The 22177-nt window shown below is 45.8% G+C and overlaps 1 protein-coding gene across 1 annotated transcript in view; it reads right to left on the bottom strand.

The window, feature by feature from the left end:
- The window catches only part of LSM7 (LSM7 homolog, U6 small nuclear RNA and mRNA degradation associated), a 47836-nt gene extending 28247 nt beyond the window's left edge, over nt 1-19589 (bottom strand). Inside the window, exon 1 of the mRNA XM_069649609.1 lies at nt 18879-19589. Coding sequence (XP_069505710.1) covers nt 18879-18884 — 6 coding nt within the window. The 5' untranslated portion in view covers nt 18885-19589. The remainder of the gene's footprint in view (nt 1-18878) is intronic.
- Nucleotides 19590-22177: the final 2588 nt, after the last annotated feature.

Genomic DNA, 22177 nt, shown 5'->3' with positions numbered 1-22177 from the left:
CATCGTTGATTAACATTTTGAGACACCTAGATACGAACACTAGGATTCAAATCTGTTTGGATGAGAAGTGCTCCCAATCAGAAACAATTCCATAGCATAGAGGGTTAAGATAAGGGGGCGTATTAGCTCCCGCGTTATTTAGCCTCTATATAGCAGAATGGGTTTGGCTTCAGCGTCCCGCAATACTCATCCCCCAAAACTGTGCCAATGGCAGGTGAGGCACTTGGCTTATGCGGGTGGCATAATTCAGCTAGATCAGACACGACGGGACTCCAGCGTGACTTGACCACAATCACGAAATACACAAGAGATCTGGAAATAAAACCGCCTAAAAACTAACATTAGAACTTTTAACCCAAACAAGATATTAAAAAACAACCATTTTGACTGGTACCTGAAAAAGAAAGCTAGAACAAGTATCTAGATGGAAATGCCTGGGTGTTTATTTGGAACAACCAATTTCATTTGTGATAATTAGACAAAGGAAAAGTATGCCTCTTATAGCGCAGATGAAAAAAATAGACAATAGCGATGGTCATTTCTCTTTATTGTATTTGTATTTATTTTATTTGTATAGCGCACAAGGCCCGAGGGCAACCGGGCACATATCTTCAGACAGTACATACATACAGGGTTACAGTTACAATGAAGCAGATCTTCAGGTGGTACAAAATGAATGGAGAGGATACAATTAATAGTAACACTCAGGCAATAGAATACAGGAATAGTACAAGTTGGCTGGAGATAACAGTAAGTATGCATACTGAGGTGGCAGCGATCAGATGGCCTGAGACAGTTGGTCAGATGCAGTAGCTAACCCGAGCTTCGCTTAAATGTTTGAATAATAAGTTAAGTGAGGGTAAGGTTCTAATGGTAAGAGGCAGTCAGAGTTTGGCTGCCAAAACTGGGAAGCTAGCACCTCCGGCTGTCTGAAGCTTGTATCTGGGGATCATGAGGCAGTGTGCTTGGGCGGATCTAAGTGACCGAGTTGGAGCATGCCGAGCGAATCGCGAGGCTAGATAGATGAGGGACTGGGGGCCTGGTTGTTTACACATTTCTAAGTAAGGGACAGGGATTTCAGAGATATCCTTTGGGTGACTGAAAGCCAATGTAAGCTCTTTCTAGTTTCAGTAATGTGTGCAGATTTAGGAATGTTGAGGGTCACTTTATTAAGATCTACTGGGGGGGTGGGAGGGAAGATCGCTCCTTCCTCGATGTAAGCGGAAGAATCTTTACAATTGAAAGCACAATGGAGTAAAATGGAGGGCACGATATGGATAGCGGCTCCAAATCTGCCTAAAGGTGTGCCCATTATGATTTTACAGTCGGAATTCCCTTGAATTTCAAAGACGATGGAAATCTTTGACTTTTTTTTTTTTAAAATGTATTTGCAGGGCACATCAATGAATTGTGGAAGTGCAGGTTATTTATAACGCGCTCAGGTTTTTCAAGCGCGGATCCAGGCTTCAAACCTGCGTTTGCTCAGAGTGGTCTTGCTTCCAAGACCCATGCGTTGCCGCATAGCTATCTTCCTGTCACATATATAATAAGGTGTTAACTCTTCCAACTAAATAATTATTATGGCCTTAAGTAAAAATTCTGCAGTAATTAGACTGGATCAAAACTAGACAGTAAATTCTCAAATATCAACTTTTATGCATCCAATGGAAAAAAGGTCTTGGCGCTATTCCTTGACACACAAGAAAATCCTCTATTGGTATGTGGAGGTATAACTGTCTAAGGTTTAGGCATAATTTGCTTCAAACCCACAAGATTAATAACATCAGATCTCAAGGGGTGGAGGAGGGGATTATATGTAGATATTGCCACGAGGAGGCAAAGCCAGAAACTTAGACCACGATTTTGGCGTGTACCCATTTGCAACATAGATGCATAGTACATTTTAATACATTTATAGAATAGTTTAAATTGAACAGTGATGAGATCTGGTCTAGGATTATGAGCGGGAACCAAATATCCCTTTGCATTGCTGTGACAAATTATCTTAATGATGTTTTAGAACTAGATTGGTATAGTAATGCATTGTGTTGGAATTAGTAGTTTAATCGTGAATCCCTTGTGTAGAGGAAGTATTACGTAAAATAGGTTTGAACTGTATTCTGTGGTATATACAAGGTTAAAGTTCACAATATACTACTTTGTTGTATGGAAGAATGATTGTAAAAATGTGATAGATTTTTAATTAATGGTTTATGTGTAGAAGGTTTGATTGATAAACCAAGCAACACTAAAAAATAAAATATTATAATTATTTTTATTTTTGTTTTTAAAATGGGCGAGAGGCGTCTTTTCTCCACGTGGCAGCATAAAGTCCCAATTCTCACCCATACAGTTATTGGAGACACAGACCGAGCGCCACATGCTTCCCACACTACCATTAACACATAAGAGGAGAGAATGCATTGTCTCCCTCACAGTTTCCAGCAAATTAAGACAATCACCTGCAGATGCAGCCTCCATTAGAAGAAGCAAGGGAAATGATAGCAGCAATGCACCAAATAAAAGACGCTTTTTCCAACCCTCCCCCACAGGAGCAATGTGTACTACAGACACTGAGCTGTTTGAGACAGGTAATCAAAACAAAATGAAGAATGAAAACTACCCTACCCGAGACAGAGGTACAAACCATCAGCTCCATCTCAGCCAGCAACTAACACAGAGTGTAGTGGGATCCAAGATGACCACTTTCCCCAAGATGCCCCTTTCCCCATGAACTCAGAACTACAAAGCATTGCAGCCATGGAGCATGTCCAGAGTGGGCATATGGCTCCTCCGGCCAATCAGCAGAAAGCTAGTGAGTCCAAGCAATATACAAGAACCAACACCATTGACAGGAGTGGAAGGGAGTTTTGTGGTACAGAGAAGGTAAGTGGTGGTGTTAAAGAGGAGGAAGATTGCTGGAGCAGAGGACGACTGCTAGGCTGGCTGTAAGAACAGATTGCAAAACTCAGGAGGGGAAGATTTCTGGACAGATTGTATGACCTGGAGCACAGTGGTGAATGTCAACTCTTGGAAGAGAGTAGCCGATTGTGAGACTTGGATAGGAGGGACTGATAGTAAAAACTAAGACCGGAGGAGTATGAAAGCTGGAGAATACAGAAGGAAGGAGATGAAAGTGGAGACCAAAAGGCAAGTGAAGAGAGACCTGGTCACAGGCCAAGTCAAGAAAAGGGCCAAGGTAGCAAAAGTGGAATCCTTTGATGCCTTTTTATTCTTGATTTATTTTACATTGAAAACATCATTTTCTGTACCATTTAGGCAATGGGTCTATCTGCTGCCTTGGCGCACGATTGGGTGCTGCTTTACTTGCATGCACTATAATTTTCAAATTATTTTATTTTATTCTCTTATTTTAATTATTTTTCATTTCCTTGTAACCAGAATTGCTGTCTGAGGCTCGGGTGCTGTTTCTTTTCATTCTTCGCATGCACCGACTTCCTGAGTCTGCCTTCTACCTCTATCAGGCAAGACAGCGGATTGGCTAAGGTAATACCATGTGCTCCTTAACTGAAAGACCCACCCGACAGTGCAGGGGTTGAGCGCAACGGGAAAGGGCCTCACACGCCGAAGTTACACTAAAGTCAAGCCAGTCTGCCTGCCCGGGCCAAGGACCGCCCAGGACCACGGCATTCTAATAAAACCATTCTGGATTTGGCACCACCGACCACAGTATTTCTTGAGGGATGGGATGTGCCTTCTATCAGCCCTAAACACGTGACTGCGATACATATGCCATTCTCCCGAACACAAGATCTTTGCAGGCGCATGCACTCTCCATTAACACCTTGCTGAGTAATCGCTCTCCGATTTTCCATTTCTAACAGAAACCTGGTTGACCGATTTGTCAGCACCCACACTAGTGCAAGCTCTTCTGCCCGAGTATACAATACTCCATCTTGATCGTCCATCCACGCATCCTGGCAGAGGGGTGGCGATAATCTTTAAAGCTAACTATTAGGTGGTTCAGATTGACTTAGGCCATCTAGTTCCTATGGAGGCACTGTTGGTACGATGTGTGGCCTCAGCCTCCTGTTCTTGGCATTTTATGGTCGGTTATAGATCCCCTGGGTCGGCTACCGCGTTTCTTGAGCCATTTGTGAAATCTTGTTGCAGAGCTACAGGAGAATTTTGCCCACCTTGTGATTTTAGGTGATCTCAATGTTAAACTGAACTCCTCACTACCTCCAAATGTTAGCCATGTTGTTGATGGTATGTTAGATATGGGTCATAGATATGGGTCATAGATATGGGTCATAGATATGGGTCTTAACCAAATTGTAGAAGAAGCTACTCAGATTGGGCAACATATTAGACCTACTGTTCGCAAGAGCCTGTTCTATGGTCAGATAATTATCTGGTCTCTTTTCAGTTTAAACTCCCTAAGTAACCTCCTAAGATTTCCTTACCCAAGGCTTTACGGCAGAAGTGGCGTGATGCAGACCTGGAGACTCTGGTTGGCCTGGTTAATGCTAGCTATAGCTCCACGCCAATAGTTGACATTTCAGTGCTTGCCAGCTCTCTGCAAAGAGTAGCAGATATAGTTGCTCCTCTGAAGAGCGTTCAGACTCGCAAGCGTCTTTTAGAACCATGGTTCTCTGCGGAGCTTAAGGATGCTCGCCTTGTCCTTAGGCAAGCAGAGCGAAAATGGCACGCTGCCCATGGAGAGGCAGAAAAAAAATAGCCTTTAAACAATGTACTAGGAACTATTTCCCTCTAGGTTCCAGCCTCTCTCCTCCCTTTATTCATAAAGTCATTGATAGCACTAGTGTCTCCCCTTCTGTCCTCTTTTCTTGAGTCTTCTGGATTCTTTAACCCCCGTAAGTCAGGTTTTTGACCTGGCTGGGGCACGGAGCTTGTCCTGGTTTCAGTGATGGGCGACATGACCAGAATACTTGATAAAGGCGGTGTCGGGCCCTGATATTATTAGATCTGTCTGCGGCCTTTGACACTGTGGATCATCTGCTGGATTAGAGGGGACTGTCCTGGCCTGGTTTATGTCCTTCCTGGCTGACAGGGGCTAAACAATCTCTTTGCCTCCATTCCTCTCTTCCTTCCTCTTCACTTTCCTGTGGTGTTCCGCCGTGTCCCCGATACTTATTCAGCCTCTTCTGGGTCTCATCCGCTCCTACGGCCTCAGGGGCCAATCATACGTCGACGACGCACAGATCCTGGCCCGTTTAGATCTTGACCAGGCAGAGATGTCGTTCTGCCTGTGTCGGTGCTTGGAGGCCATTGGGGCTGGATGAACCAGAACGGTCTGAATCTCAACGGGGACAATACGGAAATGTTGGTTGTCGGTGCACCGGCGGGTTTGTCACTCTGCGCGACTACTTTTTGACCATCGTGCTGGGCAACCTCCCTATTCCAGCTTCTGTAGAAAAACAACTGGAGTGATTTTCTGCCGCCCTGTCCATGACTCGGCAAGTGGCTGCAGTTTGTAAATCAGGGCATTACCAACTTAGGATTTTGCGCAAGGTACTCCCTTTCGTTCCTCCCCACCTTCGTCCACCAGTGGTAGCTGCCCTTCTCCTTAGTTGAATAGAATATTGTAACTAGCTCTATCCAGCCCAGCCAAAGGGGCGTGATCCAGCGGCTACAGCAGCTGCAAAACCCGGCAGCACGGGTGGCCACTAGCTCCCCCTTTGGAGCCCATATCACCCCCACCCTTCGACGCTTGCACTGGCTTTCAGTGTCCAAGCGCATAGACTTAAAATCACTGTCTAGTTCACCAGGCCCTGCTGGGTCTTGGGGCTGGCTATATGCAGGAATACTGCACAATCTACACTCACGGACAGATGGCTTCTGGTGATCCCCACCTATAGGCGTGCTTGGATGGGGGCTGAGCATTCTCAGTGGCAGCGGCCAGATTGTGGAATGCCCTGCCACCCGCATTAAAACAGATTTCATACTGTTTTATTACATGCCGAAAGCCCGGCAGGCATCAGGGCGTTGGAACGCACAGGACACTACTAAGAAATAACACAATGTACACAAAGCTCCAAATTCATTCGACAGTAGGATAGCAAGGTGAGCAACTATTCAAACAAGTGTTTTCAGGCCCTTTCGAAATGAGGAGAAGTTGCAATCCAAACGTAGATTAGTTGAGTACAATGTCCTTTCATCGACAGTCTATGCCAAAAAACTCCGAAAAATATAGAAGGGGGGGGGGTGAGTTTTTTTGGTAAAAAATATTTCATAAAAAGCCCATCGAAATAGGCATGGTCGATGAAATGACAGTGCCAATTAGTTGGCAGGGGTTCCAAGCAGATGATGCTATGTAAGGAAAATATTTTTCATTGGCTTTCAGCCGTTTAGGGCGCAGACAATCTAGTAGCATAGTGTTTCTTGAACGCAGCGTTCAAAACAGGCTGATAGATGGTAATTGTTTTCTTTGGGTATTCTGGGGCTGTGCCATAGACAGCTTTATGAATAAAGACCACCATTTTAAATTGTATTCTGGCTTTCACAGGGACCAGTGAAGGCGCCTTCGATGTGAAGTAGTGTGTTCGCCACAGGTACTTATTTGTTATTTTGTACCACTAGGAGGGTCGTGCAAGTTCTTTTAAGACGCAACTTCAAGCAGGGCATTGCAATAGTCCATTCTCGAGAGAATTGTAGCCCTCGCCAGCATTTTACAAGTCTTTTCCGAGATCAATGGTCTAATTGTTCTCAGATGATTCAGGTGATATTGTCTGGTATAAATGATCCTATTCATTTGGGCATCAGGGCTAACATTCCAATCCAGGACTGTGCCCAGGGTTTTGATCACACATACATCAAGCATAACGTTTGTGCATCTTTAGTCCAATTTGGATCTCTGGAGGGGAGAGCTGAATAGCAGAAACTCTGATTTGGCATCATTAAGACACATCCAATGAGCCACCATCCAATGCGTTACAGTTTTAAAAACCGTCCTTTCATGGAGTCCTGTTCGTAGTTTCCATTCAATCTCAGCAAAAGTAAAGTACTGCTAGCATAGTTGGTAAAGCGGATATTCAAATGTACATAAAAGCTTTATGTGACTGCTATAAGCACATCATGAATAGGTTACTGTATATGTACAACTTCATATTAATGTGCATTGGTGTGTACCTTAACAAAACCCAATCAATTGTTCTTAAACAGTCTGAGACCCACCAATCTTTGTGTGATTGGACCAACCTCCCTTGCTCCTTATGCCCCCGCTTACACGACTTCCTACTAAATTCCACACTCTATGCTTCGCACTAACTAGCCCGCCCCTCCTTCATGCGCCCCCTTTCTCTTGATGTCTCTGCTAACACGGACTAGCAGGTAATTTTGACTACTGGTCTGGTCATGTGCAACTTGTATTCACAGAATGCATGATCAGATTACTGAACTTTAAGACATTCTTCGAGGTTACCATTACGTTGAGCAGTGCCAGCTCTGTGAGGCCCTCTTCTGGTTTGTCATAAACTGGCCAGTAGTCTGGACGTACTTAGCTTTCTGCTCTGTGTGGTCACTTTCTGGTTTTCATTGAGGAGTCAGTGATATTAGTAGTGATCCATCTTTCAGACCTTAAAGGGATGGTCTAGTAAAAATTTTTATTTAAAAAATAGATAGGCCACATAAAAAAAATACTAGCATCCTCTGTTTTAAAACTTCCTATGTAAAATTTTGAGCTATTCAAGCTCAAAATTCGAAAAAGCAAGCACAGGGGCGCAGCCATTTTGTGAAATGGAGGCCCTCCTGTGCTGGCTTTTGCGGCACTAATGAAGGAAAAGCCAGCCAGCTGTAGTAAACAAAGTCTACCGCTGGGTGGCTTTCCCTTCATTAGTCCCGGGACTCTGAGGACGCGGGCCGGAGACCAGAGCAGGAAAGCTGCAGCTGAATCTCGGTAAGTGCTATTTATTTTTTTTACAAAAAATAAGCACTAGCTGCGTTTTTTTTTCTAAGTTTTCCGGGCTGGAGGAGCCCGGAAAACTTAGAAATAAAACCGCAGCTTTAAAAACGTTGTATTTATGTTTGCGGTCGCTTTTGAAGCGACTGCAAACATAAATACAACGTTATTGTGTTGGAAAACGCTGCGTTTTTCGTTCCAAGTTTCTCAGGCTCCTCCGGCTCGGACACAACCGCGTTGTGTCTGCCTGAATCTGCTTTACCATTTGGGGCTCTCGGACTCCCCACGGGGATCCTTTGGATGAAAAATGAGCCCTCCGCGTATTTAGACAGATCCATGTGCATATTCACCGCTTTCAGTGTCCAACATGGGGAAAAGGCCTCTGCAGCTTCACTCAGTCCTTTGTTTAGGGATGTGATATCTCTAGCCTACACAATTTAGGGTCTCAGGCATTTGGGCTAACTCAACCACTAACATAGCCACTTGCTTGGCTGAGTTCCGAGGGATTGCCATTCACAAAAATGATGTCATCCACTTAAGCCTCCCCTTTGTGTGACCCACAAATGTAAGAGCTGGTTTCATAGTAATAGGTACTTGAATGAATTTCCATGTAAATTTGCCATAATGTTTGGTTACGAATAAAACCAATTCTGTAGCATAATTTTTATATTGGGCATGTGGGCCGAGACTATCTCCGATACTCCTAAAATATAAGTACTGCACTAAGGAAGAGGAACCAAGCACTCATTCTGGCAGCATCAAGATTCGGATGCAAAGATAAAAGGGTTGCAACATCAGTCCAGACTCGAAGACAAGAAGAAATGGCGAGGAGAGGGAATAGAAACTCAATGGGGCTGCAGTAATAATGCATCACTGCCCAAGGGCTAGCACGGTTACTTGGTGCTGCAGTGAGCTGATGTGGGCGTTACGGTTGCCAAATCTTCCATACTCATGCAGGTGACACTACAGGACAGCACTGCATTACCTCCTACAGGACAAGCTTCGATTGGTAGATCTAGCCATTTGGCCGTGTACTAAGGTTGCTGCTGATCCTGCAGCAAGGCCCACATGAATATGTGGATGCCATTGGTGCCATGTAGGTAATGCAGGTTGGCTATATATGGCCCCTGTTCTGCAACTGCGCCCCTGTGCACTATAAAGGGGAAATAGGTTTCTGACCCTAACTGGTAAGAACTCAGTGAGCTTAGGTCATATTTGCAAGTAATAATATAACCAAGACTGGAATAGCCTATTGTTGGGAACAGTCACTCTTTACTGCACATTTCCTTCCATTTTTATGGACCCCCAAACTTTGTTTTTATTTTTGGTGCTGACCTGTATTTTTTTCAGTACAGCACAGTCTTTTGAACATCTGTTATGGGGAAACTGACATGGCCTTCAGTCTGTCAGTACTGGGAAACAATGTTTGCCTTAGTCTAGTTACTTTGTTACTACTTTTAGTAACTTATCACTTGTGGTAACTATCATTGTACAATGCATCTAACATTGCTGTACAATGGAGTACACTTTTGTTCTTGCCCTTGACTAACACTCAGAGGATTTTTGGTTACTCTAGGTGTGCTAAATGGACAAGCTGGTGGCAGCAGTGACCTTTTACCATTTTCTGGCGCTTTTCATTTTAGCCTTACCACGATTGGCTACTAACTGTGGCTAGTACCCAAAGATGGCTGTGCCACAGGGTTTTTCGCTTGCCCTTTAGCCATCTTCCCTTTTAGCCTTCTTCCTGGCCTGTGAGGCCAGGAAAATCCTTATATGGACTTGCAGTGCCCAGGAAAGCAGAAGCTTTTGGCGGGCTACTGGAGGGCTATGTGTGTTTGCTGGCAGGATGTGGGCTGGGACTGTCTGGTACCAATCCACAAACTGTTTTCAATGCATCTGAGTGTTATGCAGGAGTGTTCCCGCCAGTAGTCCTGATTGGACCATTGCTGGGGTGTGTGTGGGGCTAGTTCTGCTATTGGGAGTTTCGGCTAGATTCTGGCTTTTTGGGTAAGAAGAGGAACCCTGCAGCCAATGTAGAGAGATCCTGGAGTAACCTGAAGGATCCAAAACTTCTGTCCAGCTTTGAGACCCATGAATATACCAGAGACCCGTCTGAAAGTGGCCTGGCGACCAACTTATGTTGCTGTCCTGGAGGACCCCTATCTTGCTATCGATCTTAAGCAGTCCTGCGAGGGAGCTGCGACCCGTGGAGTGGAGGGAACATCCATTCCTGACATCTACTCGGTACCCTGAGAAGAAGAGCTCTCGGAAGTGTCCCGGGACCATCCTATGGCTGACCAGCTCTGTGTTTGGGCTACCATGCTGCAGACGACGCTGTTCCGTGTTGGGGGATCCTTAGCTCGTCCTACCAGAATTACTTGAGCAAAATTTTGAAGTCCTAGCGTCAAGGGGACCCGAGATAGGAGTGACAGTCTGACTGCGACAAGCGAGTCCCTTTGTGGCAGTGTGCTGCTGTGACCACGGTCCGAAACTGCTTACCTGAGTAGAGTCCAGTCCTGAGAGGGGTCCTGCACCGTGTTTTTCTGCATTCTTCATCCGAGAGTCCTTGCACCAGAGAAAGACACTGACCGGAGATCAGCTCGAACCTGCAACCCCTGCGGCCGAGACCGACGGCGGGAAAAGCAAGCTCAAACCTTCTTCAATCGACCTGCCAAGTCCTGGGAAGAATCAGAGTACGGGCGTCGAGTTACAGTGGTTCTTACCTGCCCCAAAGTTTTCCTAACTTTTATAAAACTTTTGCTATACTTTGCTTTGCCATTACTTGTTGCCACAAGACTTCCGAAAGTTGGGGATACTTTAGTTAACTAGTTTTACTTTTTCTCTTGCTGTTGGAATCGTTCACTGGACCCCAGAGACCCTACCTTCATTTTTTGCAGCGTTACAAACTTGTGGAAGTTTTCCTGAACTTATGGCCAAAAGGCCCCAGACAACTTAGGGCTGGACTTTTTAAAGCTAGGGTTAATTCTCTGTGGACCTACAGTGCATAATGTAATCTTGCCTTTCCGTTACTGGAGTCTGATTTATATTATGCCCTATAATAAGTGATGTATGTATACAATGTATTATTATTAGAGTTGTGTGATACTACCTGTTTGTAGTAATTTTTCATAGTGATATTTGGCCATAAATAAATAAATGTCTTTTTATAGATACTAAGTGTAATTTGTGATTCCCATTGTGTGTACTCATTGTGGACCCTTTACAAGCTCACCACCTCTTGACCTCTCGTCACTGCTACCTTGAACTGGTTTGGCTACAACTCCCTGAATTGTCCCTATCACAATATAGGTTAGCCTTCTGTACATCTGTCCACCAGGCCAGGTTATAGAAAATCCGTCCGAACACCTATCATGACCCCATTAAATTAATTTCCTTTCAATTTCACAACGCTGATGCAGAGAATGCGGTTTTCCCTCTCAAAATGTCCTTACTTCTTGAGAATTAAAATCAATGACCTCATTCTTCTGTGAGTGCCAAGACAATGCTTAATTGTGTTTGCTGGCCACAGATTGGTTGGTAGCTGTACACGTTTGTGTTATGGTATGCACAAGCAGTAATGTTTAACAACAAATAGAAAATCCCTGCAGCCTGAACCACTGGTCCTTTACGCGGTTTGTCATAAATGCAGCACCCATGCAGGGACTATTTGCGTCCTACTCATCTCCACAGTACAGACTCCTGCAGGGCACACACAATAATATTTGACACTAATAAATACCAAGTTAGAACTGAGAGGTCGGATAGAAAGAAAGACTGTCTCCACGCCTGCCCCACTACATAAATCCCTCAACACCAATCCCCCTACACAACACCACCACCTGGCACACAGCAAGCTCAACTACCTCGCTGCACAAATCACCCACCACCCATTACACTATACAAATACCATACCTGGGGCTCTGCCAACCCACTCAAAAACACTGTACCTGGATTTGTGCAACTCCACTGCACAAATACCGTATCTGAAATCCTGCTTCCCCAGCCACCACACTACACACATCCATACCATGCTTCATAACTCTCAGCCCACTACACAAACTCGTTCACACACATCCCACTACTCAAATGCCAAATGGGACACTTGGCATCCTGCCTACTAACCTACCCAATACACTACATGATGGACTGCTTCCCTGCCCATCCCACTATACAAATAACCTAGTTATAGCCTTGCCACCTAAATACACAAATACCTGAGCTGGCGGTTCATGCTATTACACAAATCGGCCCCCAATAACACCACTTAATTCTTCTACCTGGCACAAACTCACACATTTCACCCCACCCACTACACAAATCACCCGCTTGTCCCCCAGCCTTCCCACTCTTCTCAATACACAAATACCCTACCTAGTGGCCTGCCTGCCCATCCATCTGAATACATAAATGCCCTACCTGGGACCCTTCTTGCTCACCCGACTCAATACACAAATACTCTGCGTGGCGTCCTGCCTCACCAACCCAACCCACTACACAAATGTATCTGGTGCCCTGTCACGTCAATACCCTACTTGGTGTCTTGCAAAACCCAAATACAAAAATATCCTACCTGATATCCTGCTTCCCCACACACTACACAAATCCCTCCCACTACACAAACACCCTACTTGGCACTGGCATCCTGCTTCCTCAGTTTACACAAATGACCCCAACTTCCAGAACAGGCCAGTTCTACGCTCAAGACCAACATCCAATGCATAAAGATGGCTTTTATTCACAACTTATCGACCAGGCCACGTAGCACTACTGCCATGCTATAAGCTCCTACCCGCTCTAGATCAGATTGTGTGGCACTGCTTACTACTACCAAGGTTACAGCTGCCACCCGCTCTCGATCACGTTGTGTGTGACTAATACCATGGTCACACCTCCCACATGCTCTCTATTATGTTGTGGGGCACTGCTCACTACAATGGTTACAGCTCCCATTCGGCCTAGATCAAGTTGTTTGGCAATGCCAACTACCAGGGTTACAGCTCTAAACCCCTCCCGATCAGGTTCTGTGGCACCGCTTACTACAATGGTTACAAGTCCCACCTGCTCTTGATCCGGTCGTGTGGCACTGCCAACTACATGGTTACAGCTCCCATTCGGTCTAGATCAAGTTGTTTGGCAATGCCAACTACCTGGGTTACAGCTCTGATCCACTCCCGATCAGGTTGTGTGGCACTGCTTACTACCATGGTTACAGCACTAATCCGCTCTGCTGTCAAAAAGACATGCCAGAGATACCAAGGTCAAAGCTTAATTTTGCATCTCCCCAACCACAAATCTCTAACTTCTACATCACCAAGAATTATTATTATTTATTTATTTTAAAGGTGTAACACTTTTTATAGGATAAAAACTGTATTTAAGGGTTCCGAGACAGGCAATGAATAGTAAAAGCGTTTCTATGGATATAGGAAAATATTAGTGTTGCTTTTGTTCCTTTTTATTTATTATTATTATTAGGGTATTGATTAAGCGTGAACCATGCTTTCGGAAGCAACAGAGAGCTTTAAAATCATAGGGGTAAGAAGAAGGTTACAGAGCAGAGAAACAAGGGAGTGATGATGTAAAAACATGAGAGGGCAGCAAGTTGTCAGCAATGGATGTACAAGCAAGGAACAGTGGGGATATGATCACCCAGTCTCAGGTAAGTGGAGAGTTTGTGGACCTAGGTGTTAAGGAGGAGCCATTCCTTGAAGAACAGGGTCTTAAGCCCCTTCCTGAACTATAGAAGTGAGGGTGTGAATCTGATGTTGATGGGGAGGAGGTTCAAGAGTCTTGGGGCATAGACCAAGAAAGCCTGTCTTCTGTTTATTTTTCCTTCCTTCCTAGAACAGCAGAGTTAAAAGTCTTCAGGTGTCCTTACTCATGGTGGGTCGGAGCCCTCCAGAGCTGCAGAGTTTCTCAAGTGAAATAGCCTGGAGACTTCAGGGTGACATCCTTGTATAGGATGCAGCAGGATTTGCAAATAATACAGGCTTGCAGCGGGAGCCAGTGCAGTTCGATGAGGGTCGGGAGCTGTGGTCGAATTTGCAGAGTTCTTTGATGAGTCATGCTGCAGCATTCAGGACACATCTTAAGGGGGGCCAGAGAAGTTACCAGAAGGCCTTCCAGAAGGGCATGGCCATCATGTGGGAGAGGACCAAGGCTTAGGCAGAAGATATGAAATTGTTTTCTGGGGTGATTTTCTGCAGGAGGGAAAGTTGGTACCAATCCATTTGCGTCTTCCTTGCTATGTGCTGTTTGAAACAGGTGTGTCTGTCCATGTCAAACCGAGGGACTTGGCTCAGGTGGTCAGCTGAGGTGTGAAGCCTTGGAGGTGTATAGCAGATAGCCAGGTCTGACATATGGTTCTTCGGTGGTGTTGGTCAGCAGAAGGAATTCTGTCTTTGATGTGGTTGAGCTTCAGGGAATCACTGGACATCCACGACTGGATCAATGAGAGCCAATGGATGTCTTCAATGGAGGATATCTTGAGGTAGAGTTGCAGGTCATCTGCGTATTGCTGAATGTCGATGTGTGGAGTGAGGAGGATTCCAAGCAATTACAGGTAAAGATTGTAGATCACGGGGGAACTATGGATTCTTGTGGAAATCCACAGGAGACTGGGAGAGTTGGTGATTTGGAGGAACCTATTTGTACAAACTGCTGGTGATTAGCAAGGTACGGTTTGAACGAGCAGAGTACAATCTCGCTGATCCCCATGCAGGGTGTGTAATTTCTCAGTGAGTGTCTGGTGGACTGCTGTATCAAATCCTGCTGAGAGGTCATCAAGGAGAAACAGGAGGCAGAGATGGCCATCATCGAGGATCTTAAAAGCATTGATGATCACCTTGATGGTAGCCGTTTGTGATGCATCTGGGTCTGAAGCCAGATTGGTAGAGAGGTTCTTGGCTTTCGAAGAGTTGGAGAAGGTGTGTGGCTACTGCTTTCTCAAGGATCTTAACTAGAAAGGGAAGATGGGTGGTGGGGAAATAATAGTTGCTGAGGTCATCAAGGTGCAGTGTTGGTTTCTTGAGAAGCATGAGGATTTGTCCGCTTTTGGAGGGTTGAGGAGAAGGTGCCTGGAGTTAGCCGTTTACGATGGTCATGTTAAGGGAAGAGTGCCTCAGTCGGAAGAGTTGAGTACATGGGCAGGTAAGATGTCTGCATAAGATGGGGCCTTGAGCGATACTAGGATGAAAGTGAGGTCTTCCATAGTGAGTTTCTTGAAAGTTGTCCAGGTAGTTGTGGTTTTACGAGATGTGATGAGTAGTGTGCGGTCAGTTGTAGCGTTGGCGTCTATCTGTTGGCGAATCATGCAGATCTTATTGATGAATAAAGAGTTAATGGCAGTGGATTTTTGGATGAAGTGCAGTACAGTTGGTCACGTAGAGGTGTGATGCAGTGCTTGGTGGCTTTTGAAGAGGGCTCTGCTTTGGACTTGGCTACAGTGTTTTGGTAATCATTGGCCTTGATAGTAATGATCGGTCCGCCGAGTGTAGCGCAAAGTTCCTTGAGCAGGGTATGATATATGATAGGTTATTTATTTAGCGCTTAATACCCAGAGGTTTCTAAGCGCGGACCCGGGGATCGAACCTGTGGTGCACCGCATCGTCTTGCTTCCAAGGCAAGCACGTTTCCCCTGAGCTATCCTCCCGAGACAGGTATGGTCAGATGCGCTGAAGGATCTTTACCACGCCGTCTTTATTTTCCGATGGTTCATTTGTTGATGTTGAGTTCTCGAGTGTACCAGGGTGCAGAAGGTTTAGGCTTGAGGGTGTGCTTCACTGGGACAGGGAGGATGATGTTGGTTGTGAGGGTGGTGTTAAATTCTTAAGAGAAGCGAGTCGCAATCCTGTTTCTTCAGAGATAGATCGCCCCATGTGAAGTGGACTTTGGTGAGGTCTTATGTGAGAGCCTCCACTGGGAAGTTCTTGAATGATCTGAGGGCTTCTTTGCTGGGTTTGCTTGACTGGGGTGGTTTAACCAACGTCAAAAGGGGACTGCCAGATGGTTTGACTAGTCGAGTGGGATTAGAGAGCTGTGATGCAGGGTGGTGATGTTTAGGTCAACGATATTACATTTCCTGTGAGTTGATCATGTGCTGTGTAGAATGTGGGTAGCCAGCAATTGGGTTGGCATCTTTTAACAGTGGTGCAGTACTGTGAAGTCTGTGTATAGTTATGTGCGTCCATTGGAATTGGACAGGTGTTGTTGAAGGAGCCATGTTTTGAGAGATTGGAGAATTGTGGGGGCATTCCAAAACGACACTGGCGTGGAGTTCCAAAGGGTGGGTGCATGACAAGAGAAGGATTTACGTGTCCTCTCTTGGGCATGAGTGAGCAGTAGAGACCAGTTTTCATTGACTTAGTTGCCAAGGATGTTGAAGTCACAGAGGAAGAACTTAGCGGGTGGTATATAGATGAGGTGTAAAGTGTGTGGTGATGACGTGTGCTGCACGGTTGATTTCTGAGTAGACATTGGCGTGCAATACTCTGTGTGTAGTTGTGGATGATGGATTGCTGATGCGGTCTACGGTGACCTAGGTGAGATTGCTGTGATGCGGTGTCCATGATGTTGTTGGTGTAGGACGTGTTTGCCGATAAGTGGCGATGGTAGGGATGCGCTGCTGGAGAGAGTGACAAAACACATACTGGAGGGAGCTTACCCAATGTTAAGAGGGGTTCTGGGTCCTCCCAGTCGGTACAGGTTCAAACAGTAAGTGCCCTTTTCTTTGACCACCCTTTGCTTCAGACATCTGGGCGAGAGACGCTATCAATCTAAGAGTTAAAAAAGGAAAGGAATGGGTAGGAAAAAGTGGGTGGGTGAGGCTTAATTCGTGTGACCAAGATCCACTTCCACCTGCTCACCAATTGCAAAGGAAACGAGGCTGTTTGGAAGGTGTGAACACTGGCAGTGGGCAGCACAACCAACTGGCAAGGCCTGGTCACCTGTCCAGCAGCCTCGTCAAAGCTATTCCTGTGGACCAAGGTCGTGGTTTGGAATATCCATCCATGAATATATGCAAATAATTGTGTTCCTGTGCATCAAGGTCGTGGCGTAGCATTTCTATCTATGGATATAGCAAAATACTAGTGTTACATCAGTTCCCATGCATCAAGGATATGTTTTAGTAGTTTTGGCTGGACTAGGATTGAGACCGATTTGTCTTTAACTCGCCCCCTTCTGTATTGGCACAGATCTATTTGGAAGGCTGCCAAGATCCACTCAGCACAAGGAAACGGGCAACACCACATCTTTCAGGCTTTCTGGGCCTTATTAGTGAGGTGCAGCTTGGTACCATTTGGAGCAACATTTCTACGTTTTGTCCTACTCCATACCACCTAAGGAGACAAAATAGGAAAAATACGTGATGGAAGTAAAGGTTTTGAATTAATCATAATCACTGGCATTGCTCTGTGGGCATTTTTCCATCCTACTGTGTTTTAGTCCACCAGCACCATTACAGAACGTATGGAAGGTTGCCCGGAGCAATTACGGTGGTTATGATGAAAGAAAACACACCCACTCCTTACTTTCACAAACAAAAGCAACAAGATATGTGGCAATACAGAGTGTACCCTAAACAAATCAATATTATTATAATGCCTGGCCAACACTTTATACTGTATACGTAAATCGTTTTATGTATTACGCACAATTCAATCAAAATACATTTTGGATCAATAATCCACACAAGTGCACACATGAAAATCCACATTTAAATATAGACAATACCATTTAAAAAGATCTCACGTAATTCCTAAACCACTCAATAACCTATATCCAATAAAAGATAAAAACGTAATAAAATGCTCATATACCATTGAGAACTAATTGACCATGGTGTGGCGTAAAACATTATGGGGTTATTTTGCACTCGGGGAGTGCAAAGTAAAATCAAGGCTTACTACGTTGACATTTTAATTTTGCCTTCCAGCTGTTCATGTTCTTTAAATTACCCAAACAATATCCTAACATAAGGGCACTGGGCTATTTCCATTGAACCCATTCCCCCATCCGGGCACCCCCTTCCTATCCTCCCTACCCCCGCTCCATAGTACGCTAAGTAGTGTCTACACATTTTCAACGAGAAAGAAAGCCGACAGGATTGTGTGCAGTTTGACATCAATGTGACATATAGATTATCACTGCATATTTACTGAAATGCTGGAGAGGAGCTCCCGGGACTGCTGCCCTTAGTTTTAGAGAATGGAGGTAGAGATCCACAAAAGCTATACGCATAGGTCCTGCAGAAGAAGTGTCAATAAGCATTGACACCTCTGCGTGGTTTCCTCGAGTCTTTAGCAAACTCTAGCTCCAGAGAGACCTTGCCCCTGACCACTGCCCGAACGAATTACTGCGGAGATTCAGACTGGGCTCGCTCAAAACTTCAGAAGCTACAATATTAAAGCAACGCACCAGCACCTTTATTACTACCCCGGGGTCACTTAGAATACACACGATTTGTGCATGGTGCTGTAGAAATAGCCCAGCAACAGAATTATGCCAGAGGATTTTTAAGAAAAGCGGGCTGATGGAGTTTCTTTGCTTTTGCAGGGGATCCCCGTTACAACTCACTAATGTGCCTCTGAATCATAACTTCCTTGGACTCCTGTCGGCAAATGATGTTTTATCCTCCCGTTTGTTTATGTGTTCATTGTGCACCCCACTCGCGTTCTTGGCTCCCATTGAGCTGCTTCTTATTGGATTTTCCCACCCTCAAAAAAAGCCTACCCACTTAATTACTGAGCAGACGAGGGGCGCATAGTTAGTATGGGGCTATACGATTTTTTGACATGTAGCAAAAAGTGACGTTACACCATATTGTCTTCAAGAGAGTAGTGCTCCCAATCCCGATGGATATAAAACTATTGAAAAGTGCAACGTGGGCTGCTCACCACGTTGTTCACCGAGCTCTCAGATCATTCGAAACTTGCAGAGCCCCGGCTCGGACAATTGATTTAATCGTAACAGAATCAGCGCGCACAGTCATACTCACCGCCATCTTCACGTTCGCTTCTGACCCTTTACCCCTGTCAATCCGTTCCGCAGCGAATAGTCAAAATAGAAAAAAGACTACAACTTGATGATAGAACTAAAAGAAACACTGACTGTGCAGACAGAGTACCAGGGTTACCAGGGTGGTATATTTCCGGCGCAATTGGGGTAATCAAAATCCAATTGTCCGGGAAATTACGGGAGTACGGGGGGCTACGGAATTGCTTTGACAAAGGTTTGTTCGTAAACTGCAGAGGTGGCAGTGCAACACAAAGGATTGGTAATGAACTGAAGCACCAGTTCGGTGTAAAGTGGTTACTAACTGGTTACCTTCAGTTTAAAATGTCACGAAAAGCAAAACAAATGTACAATCACCGCTGCTGCTCCATGCAGCATGCTCGTCTTATTTTACAAATGATGGTCTCGCTGACACACTGAGCATCGCCTGGGACTGCCGCGAGATCCTATAAAGGAGGTCACAAACACGACTCCTTTGTCATCAGCAAAACCTTTTTAATGACAGTGACGACGGAAATTCCGAATATGGAGGAGGCACCCAGATAACCCGGGCGGTGTCCTCTTCAGCCTTATCTCCCTTCCCCTCCTCAGGATGGAGGAGGGGAGGAATTCGCCGAAGCGCGCCAAAGCGGGGAAAGCCCGCGAAAACAAAGCAACGCAGCAAGATGGGGGAAAAAGCCCGCAAAGGGCTACAATGGAAAGGGGTGGGGCTACCCCCCTTTAAAGCAAGCGGGCTTCCCACTGCAGGCAGCATCCAGCCTTGGCAGAGGGAGGCCCGCATGCCAACAGAGGACTTCGTTTTTTTTGGGATTTGAGGTTGCTTTTATCCTTCTAGGGAGGCAGGGCTCCGGAATGTCTTAATTTCAGTGCAGTGCAGTGCAGTTCAAAGGCCCCATGTCTGTGACCTTAGCGGGATCAAAACCGCGGTGTGGGGAGCAGGTTGCAACAATGGAACTGCACATTGGGTGTTTGCATTCAAATGTGGGGCACAGCAGTACGGTAAGGGTCAATGTCGTGCTGTCCATAATGCCGCCGCTTTCAAATGTGGGGATTAGCTCGATTGGGGCCACTTTGAAGGAGGTCCAGAGCAGCGGAAGGGCTGAGTAATATAAATGGCGAGCGGGATGGGTTTTGCTTACTATTGTTGGATGCGGCCTGGGATCGGATAAGTCCACTAATTATGTGTGGTAGTCAGTAAAATGCAATGTTACATCATACACCAATATGTGGAAAGGGAATTGCTGGGTATAAAGCAGATATGTGGGCATTTTTGTTAAGTGCATACATTAGGGGATAAAGTTATTCTCGACCAGCAAGCGGGATACATTGGAGTACGTGGTTGGTGCATCACATTGTTCCTGGGGAAAGGAAGATCAAGATCAGGCTCACGCCAATGCGAGCAAACATGCTGTATCCTGGGTCTGGTAGTCCCATTCGATGACGCATCGGCTGGCAGTAGGCCATAGCGGGTGTGCTGATTGAGTTGGCAAACGCATACTCGGGAGGCATATACACGGAGGTTTGGGGAAGACGATTGTAAGGGCAAGGCATAGCTTTAAATTTTAGAAGCACATTTGGGGATAGCGCAATGGAACACAGATAGTGTGAGCTATCGGAGGATCTCAGACTGCGCTATTGTTAGGTGACCGGCGAAGGAAGGGGTGACTGCAGAGCGCATTTCTGGGTCGAAATACATTCGAGGGAGGATGATAGTTGTTTGCTCTGGAGAATGCACATGGGTAGTCCCGCCCATATTAGGTACATGCAGTATGTCATGTGTGCAACATACAAAACGCAGCAGTCTTGTTTCTTGATTTTCAGGGACCGTGGTGGTTTAAGGCCCACTTAGGTAGTGGTGTTCTTAGGGTGAATTTTTGCAGGGGAGTACCTTTGCTGAAAATGGCGTGGGGGACATGACATTTGAAGAAGGGGTGCCCCAGCAAAATGAAGGGAAATGAGAAAAAAAAAAAGTTACTAGGAAAGTTGGGGGGGACAAACACCCCGGTCCCATCCCTAAATGTACGCCCATGAAAGTTTGGGGCTTGCCACATACAAACGTGGCAGTCATGTTGCATGAATTATGGGGGACTTCGGCGAGGTTTAAGGAAAACGACACAGGTTTGAGGGCCACAGCCATATATAGAAGTAGCGGGGAAGCAAACGCATTATAAATAGAAAAGGGGTTTATTAGCCGAGCCATTGGGCACAGCCACCAGTGGCTCATGTGGTAAGTGCTGCGTCTTGCAAGGCGGGAGACCAGAGTTCCTATGCGAGGTTCGGAATCCTCTGGGCATGTTTATGGATTGATTGATGGGAAACCACCTGGATGCGGACAATGAGTTGGTTATATCTGGTCGCTGGGGGAATTATCCACGATGCAGCGGGGTGCAGCATGGGTATCGGCCGAGTGATATGTAGGCCTGAGGTATGGGACCTTGCTGTGGGGAATTGTCCCGACGGTGGGCAATGTTTTTCGAACGCCGTGTCTGATGTAAGTAACGTTGCTGGGGAACAGATAAAGGGTTGGCTCACCCGAAGCATTGCGTTATTATGGTTGGGGACAGTGATGGGTTAAGATGTAGTGCAGACCTCCATGCTAATGGGGCAGGATGATGGGTTGGGAGCACTAATATTGCAATGGTTTGGGAAAAGGGGGTAGCAAGCCCCCAAGATACGAAACAGCTTGGCGCAAAAGGGGCACAAAGATGGCAGGTATTAGGATAAGAGGTTGGGCAAGCCTGCATGCTATGATACAGGATGGCGTGCCAGGGGCACAGTTATTGCACTCGTGTGGGGGAAAGAGGTCAAGCAGGCCCCCATACTATGATACAGGTTGACTTGTGGGGGGCACAAAGTCTGCATAGGTTTGCGCTTAGAAACCCTGGGTGTTACGCACATTATACATAACCTATCATATCATGTGCCACCTGCTCTTGATTCCCTCTGCTGGTTTTTTGTTAACAGTTCGGCAAGGCCAGCCCGTTCTATAGATTTGGGATTAGATTAAGCAGATCACTAGTTGGGAGGTAGGACGGAGGGCCAGTGGTCAAGCGTACACACTTAACAAAGCTGCAACGTGATGCGGTGTTGGGAACAGTCTGGTTGGGGCTTAAGAAGTACTTGATATTAAACAACGCAGTGTGGTACACTGAGAGCAGCAGGAACATGTTTAAAGGCACAGGTAGCAGGGTCAGCGCACCCTTGCACCCGACCAATGAAAATGATCAGGTAACAGGGGTAAAGGTGTGCATGGCAGGTAGCAATATAAAGTTGTGGGATAGG

Source organism: Ambystoma mexicanum, chromosome 1p, assembly GCF_040938575.1.
Source record: "Ambystoma mexicanum isolate Mex_15411 chromosome 1p, UKY_AmexF1_1, whole genome shotgun sequence".
In the NCBI taxonomy this organism is placed as follows: Eukaryota; Metazoa; Chordata; class Amphibia; order Caudata; family Ambystomatidae; genus Ambystoma; species Ambystoma mexicanum.
Note: the sequence above shows the minus strand (reverse complement) of the source record. Positions and strands in the feature narration are given on the sequence as shown.